Raw genomic sequence first — 16989 nt, forward strand, 5'->3', positions numbered from 1 at the left:
TGGTCTCATCCTATCAAGACGTATTACCCTTGTCCAACCCAGGCCTCCCTTATCCCCCTGTAATTTAAACCTAATTCATTTTCCCTTTCCCAATTTTCAAACCTAATTACCCCCCTCCCCCCTCCATAAACCTTATAAAAGATATCCCTTGGCCATGTGGCCTCACTGTTTTTTTTGTATTCATTCATGGCAAGGATTCCTAATAAAATGTTCCAGGAATTTGATGATTTTATTAGCTGCTTCTCTTCCCTCAGATGCGGACTGAACCCACACATCTGGGCCAAATCTACTTTTATCTCACATTTCCAACATCTGCATTTTTGACTTTGAAAGACTTTTGTATATTCCAACAAAACTGAAATGTTTAAAACACATTTATACAGGGATAGTAATAGTAAATTTGCAGTGACAACCTAGATGATGTAGAAGCAGAGTTTGGTAGTTGACATAATCAAGATAGACACAAAAAGCTGGAGTAACTCAGCGGGACAGCCAGCATCCCTGGAGAGAAGGAATGGGCGACATTTTGGGTCGAGACTTCTTCAGAGTGAAGAAGGGTCTCAACCCAAAACATCACCCATTCCTTCTATCCAGAGATGCTGCCTGTCCCGCTGAGTTACTCCAGCCTTGTGTGTCTACCTTCGGTGTAAACCAGCATCTGCAGTTCCTTCCTACACATAATCAAAATACATTGGTAAAACAGGAAAAATGATTCAAGTGAACAAACTGGCAGGAATGAGAAAAGATTTGCATCGCAACAAAATTATGATCAACTACAGAAACATTAAACGGTTTGTTGTCAGTTTTGAGTTATGAAATCTCGTTAATTATATGACTTATTGAAATCACCAATATGTTAGAATGGATTTAATAGACAAACTGTAAAATTCTTGATGGTAGAACGGCAAGTTTGATTAGCAAGTACACAATTTGAAAATAATTCTGAATATTTTGAAGAGATTAAACAATATGTAAAACCCCGTAGATTGATCCGCTCAGGAAAAAAAACAACTTATTTTTCTTAAATCTATAACAAAATTCTGAATGTACAATGACAGGCAGTGTCTGGGGAACCAATACAGAAATTTAATTTGGTTACAAACCATTGGGTCCAAAGACAAGATTCTTAAACGTAATTAAATGCACTATGTCTGATTAGCAAGGAATGCTTTCCCTCAGCCAATGGGAAGTATCTGTCACAGGAGATATCAATATCAGACCTACAGGTTTACACATGGGTTACCTAAAGAAACTTCCCTTGGTTTCGGGAGATCATATTCCACAATTCAGATGAAAAAATAGAACACAGAACAATACAGCACAGGAACAGGCCCTTTGGTCTGCAATGTCTGTTGCCAAACATGATGCCAAGTTACATTATTCTTCTCTGCCTGAATGTGATCCACATCCTGCATATTCAAGGCCTCTTTAACAGCCTCTTAAATGCTACTATTATATATGCCTCCACCATGACCCTCAGCAGTGCATTCCAGGCATCCACCACTCTGCGTAAAGAAACGTACCCTGCACATCTCCATTAAACCTTCCCCCTCTGACCTTAAATGTCTGTGACATTTCCACCAGATGGAAAAAGGTTTTGATCATCTCCGAACATATGCCTCTCAATTTTACACACTTCAATCAGGTTGCCCTACATTTCCTTATAGCTAATTCCATTTAATCTAGGCAGCCTCTTCTGCACCCACTTCAAAATCCCCACATTTTTCCTATAGTGGAGCGACCAGAACTACACTCAAAACATTAATTGCAAAGTTTTATAAAAGTGCAATATAACTTCTTGACTCTTTTATCCAATGCCCCGACCGATGAAGGCAAGCATGCCATACACCTTCTTTACACCATCTCGTGTTGCCACTTTCAGATAGCAATAGACTTAGATCCTAAGATCATCACTGCTCTCAAGGCTCTTGTCATTAACTGTATACTTTCTAATACATTCAACTCCCCAAAATGAAACACCTCACAATTGCCCAGATTAAATGCCATCTCCCCACCCATATCTATAACTGATCGATATCCTGCTGTATCCGTTGATAGCCTTCTTCACTCTCTATAGCTCCACTAATTTTTGTGTAATCTGCAAACTTGTTAACCTGCATTATTGTCTAAGTCATGTATAAATATCACAGAGGTCATAGCACTCAACCCTGCAGAACACATTGGTCTGACTTCCAGCCAGAATAACCCACATGCACGACAAACCTATCTTCTATGAGGAAGCCCGTTCTGAATCCAAAAAAAAACAAGTCACTGTGCATCCCCTGCATCTATCTGGATAAGCCTACCACTAGGGACTTGATGAAATGCCTTATTAAAATCCATGTAGATAACATCCACGGCCCCACCATCATCAATCACTTTTGCCACCTGCTCAAAAAAACTCAATCATATTAGTGAGAAGTGACCTGCCTTGGAGAAAGCTATATTGACTACCCCTAATTTGTCCATTTTCTTCTAAATGAGAGCAAACCCTATCCATTAGAATCCTTTCCCTAGCACCAATGAAAGACTCAACGACATATCATTTCTTGGATTATCCCTTCTTCAGCAAAAGAACAATATTGGTTATTCTCCAGCCCACCGGGACCTTACCTGTGGCTAGAGAATGTACAAAGATCATCGTCAAGGCTCCTGTAATCTCCTCTCTTGCCTTCTCATTAACCTGTGATAGATCCCATCAAGCCATGGAAAATTATCCACCTTAACGCTCTTTAGTTCAGAGATTCAGCATGGAAACAGATCCTTTGGCCCACTGAGTCCGCGCTGACCAACGTTCACCCGTACACTCGTTCTATCTTTTACACTTGGGACAATTTACAGCAGCCAGTTAAGCTGCAAACCTGTACGTCTTCGGAATGTGGGAGAAAACCAGAGCACCCAAAAACCCTTTGCAAACACGAGGAGATTATACAAACTCCTTAAAGACAGTACCCCTAGTCAGGATCGAACCCAGGTTTCTGGCAATGTACAGCAGCAACTCCACCACTATGCCACTGTGCCACCCGTGGCTAGAGTGTCTCTTCAAGACACCCAACACCACCCCTCCTTGATCTTAAATTGCCCTACTACAATAGTATACACCACACTAATCTCACTAAACTTCATGTTCTTCTCCTTGGTAAATATTAAAGGACGCGTTTAGCACCTCGCTTACATCCGCAGATTCAAAGCATAAATTCCCTCCTGTATCCTTGAGCAGTTCTACTTTCTTCCCTTCGATACCCTCTTGGTTTTAACATATGTGGAAAAAGTCTTTTTATGTCACCTTGTCAAAAGTAATTTAAAAAAAATAGTATCTACTGGTATAAGGTCAACAGGTCACAAGGATTTGAGACTTTATTGCATGGAACTCTGGTCCATTCCTCCTCAATCACCAACTTTCACCCCACAATCACAGAAAAAATAATATTCTTACATCTACTTCATTGGAGACCTTCAAGCTATCTTTAATCAGATTTTTTCATGCATTAAATGTTGTACCCTTTATCCTGCATCTGTACACTGGAGACGGCTTGATTGGAACCATGTATAGTCTTTTTGCTGACTGGAAAGCAGGCAACAAAAAAACCTTTCACTGTACCTCGGTACACGTGGCAATAATAAACTAAACTGCTATAGTTACTAACAAAAAGGATTTATACAAATGGTTTTAACCTACTCAGAATATTATTTTGTAGGTTTCAAACCAATAGACACTTAGATTTAATCTAGCAGGAGAACAAGAAAGTCCGAAATTTGACAAAACGAGTATGCTGCGGCAATTCATCTCAATCATGATTTGTCTCCTAAGACAGCACAGACCAGCTTAAAAGTTAGTTATTAAAAAGATCAGCTAAGTCAACTGACCAGGATTTAAGTGCAGTACCTCAATTAGACGACATGCCCTGGGGAAATAGTTGCAAATCAATTTTTGTTCCAATGATCAAGTTACCACCACTCAGCTGCCACATCTGTTCCATCAAGATATGTACAAAAATCTGATCACGTAAATGATATATGGGAAGGGGGAGTGGAATAAAGTCACTTCACAAAATCAATGTGGCCCTTCAGAGAAAAATATTAAATCCTCTAATACTACATTGGGAGAGAAGAGAAAAATTCTGTGTTTGGAATAATGGTTGATACATCCACAAAATTAATAAGCCCTATGCAGAGCTTTGATCACGTAATTGAATGCTACCGATTATAACTTACATTGAAGTTAACAACACTCGGTAGCTTTTGATATTGCTGAATAGAAGTCTCAAGATTCTGCCACTTTCTTCTCCCCCGTCGTCAACTAAATATTAAGAAATTACTGGAAGATATTATTACAGGTCCCTCAATATTATTTCATGTTTCTGCCTTTCTTCCGTGTAATCTGGCATATTTAATAATGATTCTTAACCTTTACTTTCGTCTGAAGTTAAGTTATGTAGTTAAAAAAAAAGAATTATAGAGGAAGGTTGTCAAAGAACGCAGGTCGGATATACATCAGATGGAAATTAGGACGGAGAATCAACAGGGAGCGTTTAATTTGGACAAGCGATGGGTGGTGTATTTTGAGAGATCAAATGCAAGAGGAAAATATACAGTAGATGGCTGGAGCCTCAGGAGCATTGAAAGGGATCTTGTGATCCATGTTCATTAGTCCATGAAAATGACAACGCAAGTGGATATGGTGATAAAGAAGGCATATGGCATGCCAGCCTTCATCAGTTAGAACACAGAGTACAAATCTGGCAAGTTGCTTAGGTGGCCACACTCGTACTTCGAACAAAACGGGGATACATGATTCAACCGGTTAAACCGGCCTTTGAATGTAGTATGGGCGTACAGTATTAGTAGGGGTTTGACAAGAGGAACAAATAAGTTCAGACATAAAATACACACTAAAGCTTTTATTTCTCCAATCATACCACTGCCTGTACATGGTAGGTAGCTAGCTTTCAAATCCAGTTGACGATTTAGCTCAAAATACTGCCGTCGTTCATCTCAACAAAACAGGAAAAATGCGGAAGTGGTGAATGGAAGGTAAAAAAATACATGAAAGAAACAAAAACAAAAAAAATGTCTTTAATGAAACCATTTATAATTTATGGGAAGTGGCTAAAAATGGAATTGGGGGGTGGTCCCATGTTAATGGAGTAGAAACTTCAGACCAGCTAACAGGAATAGAATACACTGCCACTTATGTGAGATCTATAACCAGAAATTCAGCTTTTTCTAATATCCGACTACATCTTAGTTTATCATGAAATTTCTGTGCCTTCCTTTTCCAAGAATCAATCCTCATTGTGTAAATGTTATCCTTGTATTTCAACACACTAAGCACAAATGTGCAAACTTTGTATCTTTATGACTTCTTAACAAAGAACGTCTTTTTGTTAGCAATGGCCCCTGAATTTACAGACATTTCTAACAAGGCTGTTCTTGATAATGTGCTCAAATGGTGCCCATAGAGATCTGCCTTGTCAAGCCAGGAAAGTCTAAATCAGGAGAAACCAATACTACCACCACCCGTGCTTACATACTTTTTATGATTCACACCTGTCCGAAAGTGCACCTGAATCATATAAAGGAACATTAAGGAAAATGATCAAAAGTTTGTACAAAGTAGTGGATTCTATCTTGTTTAGGAGAGAAAGGTAAAAATCTTTTCAAGGCTCAAAGCCAATGAGAACAAGCTGTGCAACAATTCAGCGGGTGCAGCAGCATCGATGGAGCGAAGGAAATAGGCAACGTTTTGGGCCGAAACCCTTCTTCATGCTGCTGCACCCGCTGATTTTCTCCAGCACTTTTGTCTACCTTTGATTTTCCAGCATCTGCAGTTCCTTCTTAAACACTGTGCAACAATTCATTGGCTTTATATACCCTTAAGCATAGGTTAGGTTAGGAGTCTCATGAATCTGAAACAATACGAGCAAAGCCATCTAACAATATGCATCACCATCATCCATGCAGAGAGCTTGGAATGGGTTTCAGTAAAGGCACAAGGACAGATTAGTCCTGATCACTATTGACTTCCAAAAAAGGCAAAATAAATGGAATGATTAAAATTCGACTTGATCATCTGGAATAGCAACAGAAGCAAAATCTCATCTTCAACAGAACCTTCAGAAATGCTGACCCAACAACCTGCTCTCTCCTACCTTGAGGCATCTTAAAACCAACAGTTTTGACCAACATTGTTGTCAATATCTCTTGTTGCACTGCATTAATTAAAATGTTCAATTCCATAAAGAGTTATAAGTAAACAAGATGCTGGTGATGTCTAATGCTGTAATGTAGGGGTGAGTGGAATGTATGGATTTGGCAAGAGGACTCTGCATATTTTATATCAACTGCAAAACTATCAAGGTTAAGGAATCAATTATGGTACAAAGTGCTGGAGTAACTCAGCGAGTCAGGCAGGTGGAGAACATAGGCAGGTGACATTTCAAATTTGCTGATCCAGCACCACATGGTGATTACTCACCAAAAAGTTATACTATATTTGGTTGACAAAAAATTATTAAAATAACAACTTTGCATCAATAGCTACTTGGAGAAAATGTCCCAAATTTCCACAAATCTTTGTAGCTACCCACCTGGCTCTAGATTTAAGGCTACATTTCTCAGTGTTATAATATTACTATCCATTCTATCCGTTACCCTTCATTACGGTTTTGAGCAAATGATCTTTTAGCCTTCCAAATTGTGGAAACATGACCCAAGAAGGATACTGAAGCTTGATTAAACCACTTAAGTATGCCAAATGTGCTATATGCAATTGGAGCAGTATTTATTAGGCAAATTAAAAACAAAGCTCGACTTCATTAGTTCACTAGTTTCTCTCCCCCCAAACTACTACCTGTTCTGAATATTTATAAAATCTTGTTTATTTTTCCAGATTTATAGCATCTGTGGCATTTTGATTTTAAACTAACAATTTAATTTGGTCTACAAGGTACATTCAAAAGACACCCAAGGGTGAATGACACTAAATACAAATTGGCACTCTCAATTCCACACTATTTTTCAAACTGCAATGAGTGATGTTTTGTTTATAAATTGTAATATTTTATTAACTGGTGTCAAATTGAATATGCATCTCGATAATGTTTTAGATTAGAAATTTCATCTGAATAAAGACTCTTTCTACATTATTTAAGCCTTGAGGCAATGAATACAATGGGAGACTGTATTGAATTACCCAGTAACTATATCTAACTTGGCATATGAATCATTTAAAAGGGAGCTGGCCAGAGCTATTTCCATCTAAGATTTTACATCTTCCCTTCCCATTTAAAACATGGGGGATTTTTTTCCTCGAAGAAAAAACAGATAATCGTTTTCTCTTCTCTTTTCAAATCTGGAAAAATAAACTAAATGCTGTTAACATTCAGAAAGGGGAGGTAGACAAAGGTGCTGGAGAAACTCAGCGGGTGTAGCAGCATCTATGGAGCGAAGGCAATAGGCAACATTTATGGTTCAAATACTGGTTTTGTTGAAAAGTGCTATATAAATAAATATTATTATTATTATTATTATTATTTCAGGGTCGAAACCCTTTGGAGAGAGAGAGAAACTGGTGAACTACTGTTTTTAATGTGTCTAAATACAGCTCTTTGAAATGTGAAATCTGGCTAGTTGCATATAATTCATAAAACCATTCAGTAATGAAACGAGGGACAAATACTGGAATTTTTTTTAAAGAATGTATGAGAATTATTTGGATCAAAGGGGAAAAGGCTACATTTAAACCCATCTTCTCAAGAATGCTTAAATGTAAATCTATGAAAGGGTTTTAAGATAAAATTCTGAGAATAAAGCCAGATTTATAGTGACTGGTCTTTATATTTGCTCCACCGTGTGGCAGCCTGACAACCAGCCACAGCTTTACCGTGCACCCTAACTTCACGCCGTGGATAATCCCGCCCTCGTTGCTTAGCAACGGCGGGCCGAGCCAATCAAGCCGCCCGGCGCCGCGTCAATCACGCCCCCTTTCCAGCTTCCGGTCATCAGGGTTGGTTGCACCGGCGGACGGCCATGGCGACGGCGTTAGACCCTTCGCGGACGGTAAGTCCTTCCCGCTCACCACCGACTTACCCAGAATATCAGGTTTAAAAACACCAGCACGGTTTTAGACGACGTTATCCCGCACTGACCCATCTTTGACACTGTCCCTGTGAGGGTTTGGGTCGTTGCTTCACCGCCGCGGCCTGTAGCCCAACCCCCCGCCTCAGCTTCCAACCGACAAGTGCACGGAGACGGCAGCCGGAGCCGGGCGCGCGGGGGGGAGGGGGCACGTGACCAGCCCGCCCACCTGACACGCCGCGTCACCGAGGCATTGCGTCATCGCTGGCTGTGCACGCCTCCTTGTCATCAGCGCTCAGACACAGAAACGTCACCCAACTTCAAGTGAATTTATTATAATAATAATAATAATAATAATAATTTTATTTATAGAGCACTTTAAAAACAAACATAGCTGCAACAAAGTGCTGCACATCACTAATCATTGACAAAAAAGTTAATACACACCAAAAATAACAATCAAAAGAAATAGTAGGAAAAGACATGTAAAATAAAGAAACATCAAAAACACCACAAACAGAAGCAAAGCCTCAGGCATGGTCAAAAGCCAGGGAGTACAAATGCGTTTTAACACTGTCATAGAAACATAGAAATCAGGTGCAGGAGTAGGCCATTCGGCCCTTCGAGCCTGCACCATTCGCCATTCAATATGATCATGGCTGATCATCCAACTCAGTATCCCGTACCTGCCTTCTCTCCATACCCTCTGATCCCTTTAGCCACAAGGGCCACATCTAACTCCCTCTTAAATATAGCCAATGAACTGGCCTCGACTACCCTCTGTGGCAGAGAGTTCCACAGATTCACCACTCTCTGTGTGAAAAAAGTTCTTCTCATCTCGGTTTTAAAGGATTTCCCTGCTTTATCCTTAAGCTGTGACCCCTTGTGTCATGTGTCCCTGTATACAATACAATGCAATTGAATTCTGTCTTTAATTTATAATTTGTGTACTAGTCATGTCTCTACTGTTTATTTCATTCCCCTTACATGTTTTTCCTCTACTTGCTAAATTTTTGTACGGTGTCCTTGAGACTCTTGAAAGGAGCCCATAAATAAAATTTATTATTATTATTATTATACAATCAGTTTTATTCGTCACATTGCACATAAAGTGCAAGTGAATTGAATTTGCCAGCAATTCAATTCAATTCAATTCAATTCAACTTTAATGTCATTGCACAAATACAAGTATGGGTACAACGAAATGCAGTTTAGCGTCAGTCCGTAGTAATAGTGCAAAGCGGTACAATGAGAAAGAACACACAAAAATACTATAAAATTTTAACACAAACATCCACCACAGCATTCACCACAGCATGTGGTGGAAGGCACAACATTTGGCCAGTCCTCCTCCATTTTCCCCCGTGGTCGGGACCTCAACCCTCAGCAGTCGCCGCTCCGGGCGTCCAGATGATAAAAGTCAAGGTAAGTCCTGAATCGGTGCCTCCCCCACCGGAGACCGCGGCTTCAGGCTGGTGTAGGCCGCAGGCCAGCGGTCGGTGATTTAGAGATCGCGCCGCAGCCAGAAACACCGCAGACCACAGGGCCGGCAGTCGAAGTTGAAGCTCCCCTCCAGGGATCCCCAGCGAGGTTCCCCGCTCCCGATGGTAAGTCCATGCCGCGCCCGCGGTAAAAGTAGGCCGCGGGCCGGCAGTCGGAGAGGAAGCTTCTTCCTCTCCCGGGTCCCCAACGTGTATAGGACAATGAAATTATTGCTTTGCTTAAGCACACAGAACATAGTAGGCATTTACTACAAAACAGATATACCATAATATAAATATATACACACATGAATAAATAAACTGATGAAGTGTAAATAACAGAAAATGGGTTCATAATAATCAGAGTTTTGTCCGAGCCAGGCTTAATACCCATTCCGTCTCTCCAGAGATGCTGCACATGGAGAATGGAGTACATAGCCACCAGTTGCCCCAAACACCAGCCACCGAATGGTGAACGAGGTCTGATTAACCTGGACGATGACATAGAAACATAGAAAATAGGTGCAGGAGTAGGCCATTCGGCCCTTCGAGCCTGCACCGCCATTCAATATGATCATGGCTGATCATTCAACTCCGTATCCTGTACCTGCCTTCTCTCCATACCCCCTGATCCCTTTAGCCACAAGGGCCACATCTAACTCCCTCTTAAATATAGCCAATGAACTGGCCTCAACTACCTTTTGTGGCAGAGAATTCCAGAGATTCACCACTCTCTGTGTGAAAAATGTTTTCCTCATCTCGGTCCTAAAAGATGTCCCCCTTATCCTTAAACTGTGACCCCTTGTTCTGGAACTTCCCCAACATCGGGAACAATCTTCCTGCATCTAGCCTGTCCAACCCCTTAAGAATTTTGTACGTTTCTATAAGATTCCCCCTCAATCTTAATGTAATGTAATAATAATGTCAGACAGCAGCAGGGGTGGAAGATTGCAACCTTCACGTGGTCCGCCCTGTTTCGACTAATGCAATCAGCTCAACGTGTACAAACGGAAGATCAAATAGAACAAAGGTAAACAAAAATGCTGGAGAAATTCATCGGGTGCAGCATCTGCAGTCCAGCATCTGGAGTTCCTTCTTGAACATCAAATAGAACAAAGTTGTCCAACAACTTTAGGCTGTGCACGCCACACGAAAGAAGAAGAAGAAGAAGACAACAGCAGAGGTCAGGATCGAACCCCTTTCTCTGGTGCTGTGAGGCAACAGCTGCACCACTCTACCGTCCTTAAATGTTAATGCTTTTTTATCTTTCCACAGATGCTATTTTGCCCGCAGGGTAATCCCAGCATTTTCTGATTTGATTTCAGATATTCAACGTACGCGGGTATTTTTAATATTCAGGTAGGAAGCTCTCTAGCCCAAGGGAACAAGGGGTTTACACGGGATGCTATCATTTGTATCTCAACCAACATTCATTAATAATGTTTCTGGCATCTTGCTGTATGTACATTAGTTGGGTGGTTTGTTTATTGAACAACAAATGAGGCAGTGCCTGCATGCAGTAAGTGCTAGAAAATTACCAACCCCGCCACCCCTCACCTGTGTTCACCTATTGCCTAACATGCTGTTATGTCCCTAATATCATGGCTATGGAATTTACATATTCAGAGATCATAAGCGTTACAACATAAATGCAAATTTATTCTGTTAAACTAAATAAAAAAAATAATTATAATCCACTGTTTATTTGTCCTTTACTCATTAACAGTTTTATCTATGGCACACAATTCCTGTAAGTGTCAAACCTACTTCCTATATATTTTTCCATTGCACTCTGATGATAACACATTTATAGAACAGCATTGTCACTGAAACATCGTACTTCACAAGGACCCAGTGACCCCAGAAATAATTTTCTGACAGGATATGTTTCACAGGCACACATCAGCAGCATTTTTTTGAACTTTGACATATTTTGCAAATTTTGGGATTTGAATTACTCTGCTTAGCGTACAGGGTGCACAAGAACCTGGAATAACTCAGTGGGACAGATGGCATCTCTGGAGAGAAGCAATGGGTGACATTTCGGGTCGAGACCCTTCTTCAGACAGTCTGAAGAAGGGTCTCGACCCGAAATGTCACCCATTCATTTTCTCCTGAGATGCTGCCTGTCCCGCTGAGTTACTCCAGCATTTTGTGTCTTCGGTTTAAACCAGCATCCGCAGTTCCTTCCTACACATGCACAAGAACCTGACGGAACCAATGCTAAAGTATAGAGAGACAATTTACTGACACCCCTAGTGTGCTGGGAACCTGGCACAAATCCCTCCCCATCACTCTGCCAGGAACCTGATGCAAATTCAGCAGCAAATCATCTCACAGCTCGTGGTGAAGAAGCTGCCTGTGGAGACCGGTGTCGGACGGGATGCACTGAGCAAAGCAGCAGCTCAATGCTGGGATGTGGGACTCAGGACTACACCCAGGCCAGAGGGTTACGTGCATCCCAGGGCACTGACTAGCAGTGGTCAAAAGGCCACACTGATCCTACCATTTTCATCTTCACCACCCATTGAAAGTGATGGAAGCTGCTGGCTCCCTCTCTTTTTGGCTACACACCTTTCCACAGCAATCACCGTTGAGTTTATCACTGAAGCAATCTTCAAAATGGGGTGAGCTAAGTCCTTAAACTATTGGAGATACAAGGAAATGCAGGAGCTGGTTTACCAAAAAACATACACATAGTGCTGGAGTAACTCAGCAGGTCAGGCAGCACCTCTGGAGAACATCTGTCTTAAAAAAGATCCTGATGGGAAATGATACAAATCCTTTTTGCTTGAATTTGCCTCTAAACCCTAATACACATATGTATCCAAATGTGTTTTATAATTCATAACTGTATCCATTTCTATAGCTTCTGCTTATTCCAGATATGGGCTGTCCTCTGAGTGAGAAAAGTATCCCTGAGCTCCCTCTTAAATATCTCCTCTCTCACAAGTCTGAGTCCTCTATTTTTAGAATCCTCTACCTTGGTAAAAAAGTGTTCACTTTATCCATGCATTTCATATTGTTGTGCACTTTAATAAAGTTACCTCTCAACCTCCAATGCTCCAGAGAAAAAAATCCTAGCATATATAATCTCTCTCTATCTCAAGCTCGTAGGTCCAGGCAGTATCCGGGTGATCTTAGTATTAAAGTTATACAATTTGTATGGTAAGTGATTGAATGTAGACGCTCTAATTAAGATGACTGCTGATGACACAAAAAACACAGATGTTAAGGAGGATGTAATGACACGCTTCAGTCAACCCCTGTATGGATATTAAAAAAACACAAAGTGCTGAAGTAACTCAGCAGGTCAGGCAGCATCTCTGGAGAACATGGATAGGAGACATTTCGGGTCGGGACCCTTCAGATTGAAGAAGAGTCCCGAGCTGAAACGTCACCTATCCATGTCCCCCTGCTTGACCTGTTGAGTTACTCCAGCACTTTCTGTCATTTTTATCAAACTAGCATCTGCAGTTCTTTGTTTCTACATTTTCCCTTTGTGGATATAACAAATAGTCAAAACAAGCTTAAACATTCCAACACTGCGACCCCGGCACTGACTGCAATCCTACTCACTTTCCTGATTCCGATGTTCCTGACCCCAGCTCCACTTCTGACCACGTGCCTGGCCCATATTACAGAACACTGCTCCAGCCTTCCTGCACTCCCAGCCCTTGCCTCTGGATGTCCTCATCTCACATATGGCCACACACTGATTCTGCATTCTGGCACAGAACACCAAATGCAATCCAGCACATGGCATAGAGGGAAGATCTCATTGAAACTCTCTGGATAACAAAAGGCCTAGATAGAGTGGACGTGGAAAGGATGTTTGTAGTAATGGGAGAGTCACAAAAACATTGAACACAGCCTCAGAATAAAAGGACGTACCTTCAGAATAGAGATGAGGATGAATTTTATTTTCCAGAGGGTGGTGAATCTGTGGAATTCATTGCCACAGACTGCGGTGGAGGCCAAGTCGTTGGGTACTTCTAAATCAGAGATTGGTAGATTTGCGATTAGTAAGGGTGTGAATGGTTACAGGGGAAGGCAGGAGAATGGGGTTGAGAGGGGAAAATAGATCAGCCATGATTGAATGGCGAAGAAGGGCTGTATGGCCCAAATTCTCCTATTTTCATTCACCACAGAAGAGCTTTCTGGAGGAAATTGTAATGAGTACCAACCCTCCCAATAAAATATAGAATCATACAGCATGGAAACAGGCCTTTGGCCCAACATTTCCATGTCGTCCAAGATGCCCCATCTAAGCTAGTCCCATTTGCCTGCATTTTGTGTTCATCCCTCTAAACCTCTCCTTCCCATGCATCTGTCCAAATGTAGAGTGAGCAACATGACTCGTCTCACAGATACATGAATCCTCAGACAGTACGTCAGTAGAGTGGGCTAAGTGTAATTAAAGTTGGGGAGACAGCAGTTGCCTGCAGGAAGATATAAATGAAGTACTGTAGTAGCTGGGCAGTGAGCAAATGGAATTACACTCAGATAACTGTGAGGTAATGCACTGAGGAGTGGCTGGGACTGAATGAACAAAGGGCATCGAATACACAATAAATAATAGGATACTAAAAGAATGTGTAAAGAAAAGAGGATCTTGGAGAGTGTGTCCATAGATAATAGGTCAGGAAGACAAAATGGTTAAGAAGGCATAAGGTATACAATTTTAGCTGATTTCTAGAATATAAGGGAAGTTGGGCTGGAACTGTATAAAGAACCAACCACATCAGATTTCTATCAACTTTCTGTACAAGATGCAACTACCCCAGAGTGGGGAAATAAGAGATTCGCAGGTATGTTGCTTGAATCAAAATAATTTTCGTCATGGGAAAATATGAGTAAAGTTTGAGATAATACCCTTTGGAATACCCTGGGCTGAGAAGATATTTGAGATATATAGAATTATATGTGGCCATGATGAAGGGTGTAGGAAGGAAATGGTTCCACACCAAGGAGGAAGTGAGATTAATGTAATTGCAAACTTTATTTTAACCAAAGGTGAAGATGGTCTGAAACTCATTGGGTAAAAGGGCATCAGAGGCAGAAACTTACAGTACATATAAAATAAACTCTGATATGCACTTGAAGCCACACGTTGAGAGCTGGAAAGTGTACAGGTTCTTTGTCAGCTGACTTGGCACCAAATAAAGAAAGGGCATCCTTTTATTCTGTGAAGCATATTCTCGTGAAAAGCATTCCTTTCCAACAAGTATTCAACTTTAATTATTTAGTTTAGTTTCGAGATACAGCATGAAAACAGGCCCTTTGGCCCTGCAAGTTCGTGCCGACCAGCGATCCCTGTATGCTAACACTATCCTACACGCTAGGGACAATTTACAATTTACCAAGCCAATTAATGTACACATCTGTACGTCTTTTGAATGTGAAAGGAGTTCCCGGAGAAATCCCACGCAGGTCCCGGGGAGAAGGTACAAACTCCACTTAGACAGCACCCGTAGTCAGGATCGAACCCGGGCCTCTAGCGCTGAAAGGCAGCAACTCTACCTCTGTGCCACCGTGTTACCTCTAAAGTCAATTTCTCTTAAAAGTATATTTCTGCTGCAGTTTGAGTTTTTGTTTCATGAAGTGGTGGGTCAAACACATTGTCAATAGACAAAGACACTTTGTCTAGAAGTTAATAGCTGGTCATAAGTACAAGACATACTATAAAGAAGCATTGTACCCTACATCCAAACTCATTCCATTGACTACATGTTGGTTGAATTCTTGTAAATAATCACCAAACTTCTAATGTTTTTAGATTAGGCTGTCTGTTCTGATTATTTCATTTTTATTGCATTCTTGTGGCTACATTTTTGTACTGTACATTGCTAAATAGTATAAATGATTCCAGCATCCCAGCATCTGCGATCTCATGTCTCCAAAATAAAATCTAGCTGGAAAAGCATAATTTTTGCCAGGGCATGAATATAACATTCTTTTATGTAATACGCTAGTGGAAGTTTTAAACCATGTGTTAAACATGGTTCTGCAGTGTTGCAACTCCATCATGTTCAGTTTCCATGATCTAATAGAGCATTCTTTTCTATCTATATGCATGAAATGTATCAATTATTTATTAATTTCATTTCATACCAGGGAGAATTCCCACTGTTTCAAACCTTTGTCTCAAGGAGTTTAAAAAAAAGATCTCCTTGAAACAGTTCTCTGAGCTTTCAAGTTGTGGTGGAACAGTGTGAGAGGAATGTGTGAAGCATCTGCTGCCAACACAGGAAAGAGAAGTGGTTGAGGAAGATGAGCCAAGGCAATTGCTTTGATCTTTGGCAGTGTATCACAATGAAGCATCCTCTTACTGAATGACACTCCACGAGCTTTGGAGACTAGGACTTTTTCTTTGTGTAGGAAGGAACTGCAGATGCTGGTTTGCATTGAACAAAGACACAGAATGCTGGAATAACTCAGTGGGACAGGCAGCATCTCTGGAGAGAAGGAATGGGTGACAATTCGGGTCAAACTGACGAAGGGTCTCGACCCAAAACATCACCTATTCCTTCTCTCCAGAGACAAGGCCTTTTTCTTTATTTGGTGGTCAAGAGAAGTTGAAATCATCAGAAACAATTCAAGTTGTGACAAAGGACTGCAGACATTCGTATTTTCTAACAATGAATGAAGTGGGGAATAGATTGCAGAGTGGAAGAATTAAATTGAGGCAAGAGAGATTAAGTACCGTTCAGCTCTATCAGCCATTCCACAAGTGCCATTTGTAAGGCTATTGGGAGAGGATGGAGAGATGGGATTAGTTGGTGTTCAAGAAGGAACTGCAGATGCTGGAAGATCGAAGGTACACAAAATTGCTGGAGAAACTCAACGGGTGCAGCAGCATCTAAGGAGCGAAGGAAATAGGCAACGTTTCGTCCCGAAACCCTTCGGGTTTCGACCCGAAACGTTGCCTATTTCCTTTGGGTTTCGTCCCGAAACGTTGCCTATTTCCTTCGCTCCATAGATGCTGCTGCACCTGCTGAGTTTCTCCAGCAATTTTGTGTACCATGGGATTAGTTGGATTGCTTTTGCATAGAGCATTTGTGCATTATTGGAAGAAGAGTTGGGGAGAATGGTCCTGACCTAAAATGTTATCTGTCCGTTCTGTCCACAAATGCTGCCCGACCCGCTGAGTTCCTCCAGCACTTTGTGTTTTGCGCAAGATTTGAGCATCTGCAGTTCCTTGTGTCTCGAGTTTGATTTGATGTCCTGGCCCACATTTATCCCTCAACCAACATCAAATTCAGTCTTTAAGAAAAGTCCAAAGCTGAAAAGTCACCTATCCATTTTCTCCAGAGATGCTGCCTGACTCGCTGAGTTACTCCAGCATGTTGTGTCTATCAGAATATCAAGTTGCTTTTAATGTTGTTTGAACATGCTGTGAAATGGAAACCCATCGGCCGCATTCACT

The 16989-nt window shown here is 41.2% G+C and overlaps 1 protein-coding gene and 1 long non-coding RNA gene across 2 annotated transcripts in view; one reads left to right on the forward strand and one right to left on the reverse strand.

The window, feature by feature from the left end:
* The window catches only part of tspan3a (tetraspanin 3a), a 28188-nt gene extending 19893 nt beyond the window's left edge, over positions 1–8295 (reverse strand). Inside the window, exon 1 of the mRNA XM_055662547.1 lies at positions 8092–8295. Within this exon, the coding sequence (XP_055518522.1) occupies positions 8092–8154 (63 nt within the window). The 5' untranslated portion in view covers positions 8155–8295. The remainder of the gene's footprint in view (positions 1–8091) is intronic.
* Positions 7563–11251, forward strand: LOC129713490 (uncharacterized). Its single transcript, XR_008726249.1, has 2 exons — positions 7563–8061; positions 9968–11251. It is a non-coding gene; the product is annotated as an uncharacterized LOC129713490 (long non-coding RNA).
* Positions 11252–16989: the final 5738 nt, after the last annotated feature.

The sequence above is a fragment of the Leucoraja erinacea genome, chromosome 36, assembly GCF_028641065.1.
Source record: "Leucoraja erinacea ecotype New England chromosome 36, Leri_hhj_1, whole genome shotgun sequence".
Classification (NCBI taxonomy): domain Eukaryota; kingdom Metazoa; phylum Chordata; class Chondrichthyes; order Rajiformes; family Rajidae; genus Leucoraja; species Leucoraja erinaceus.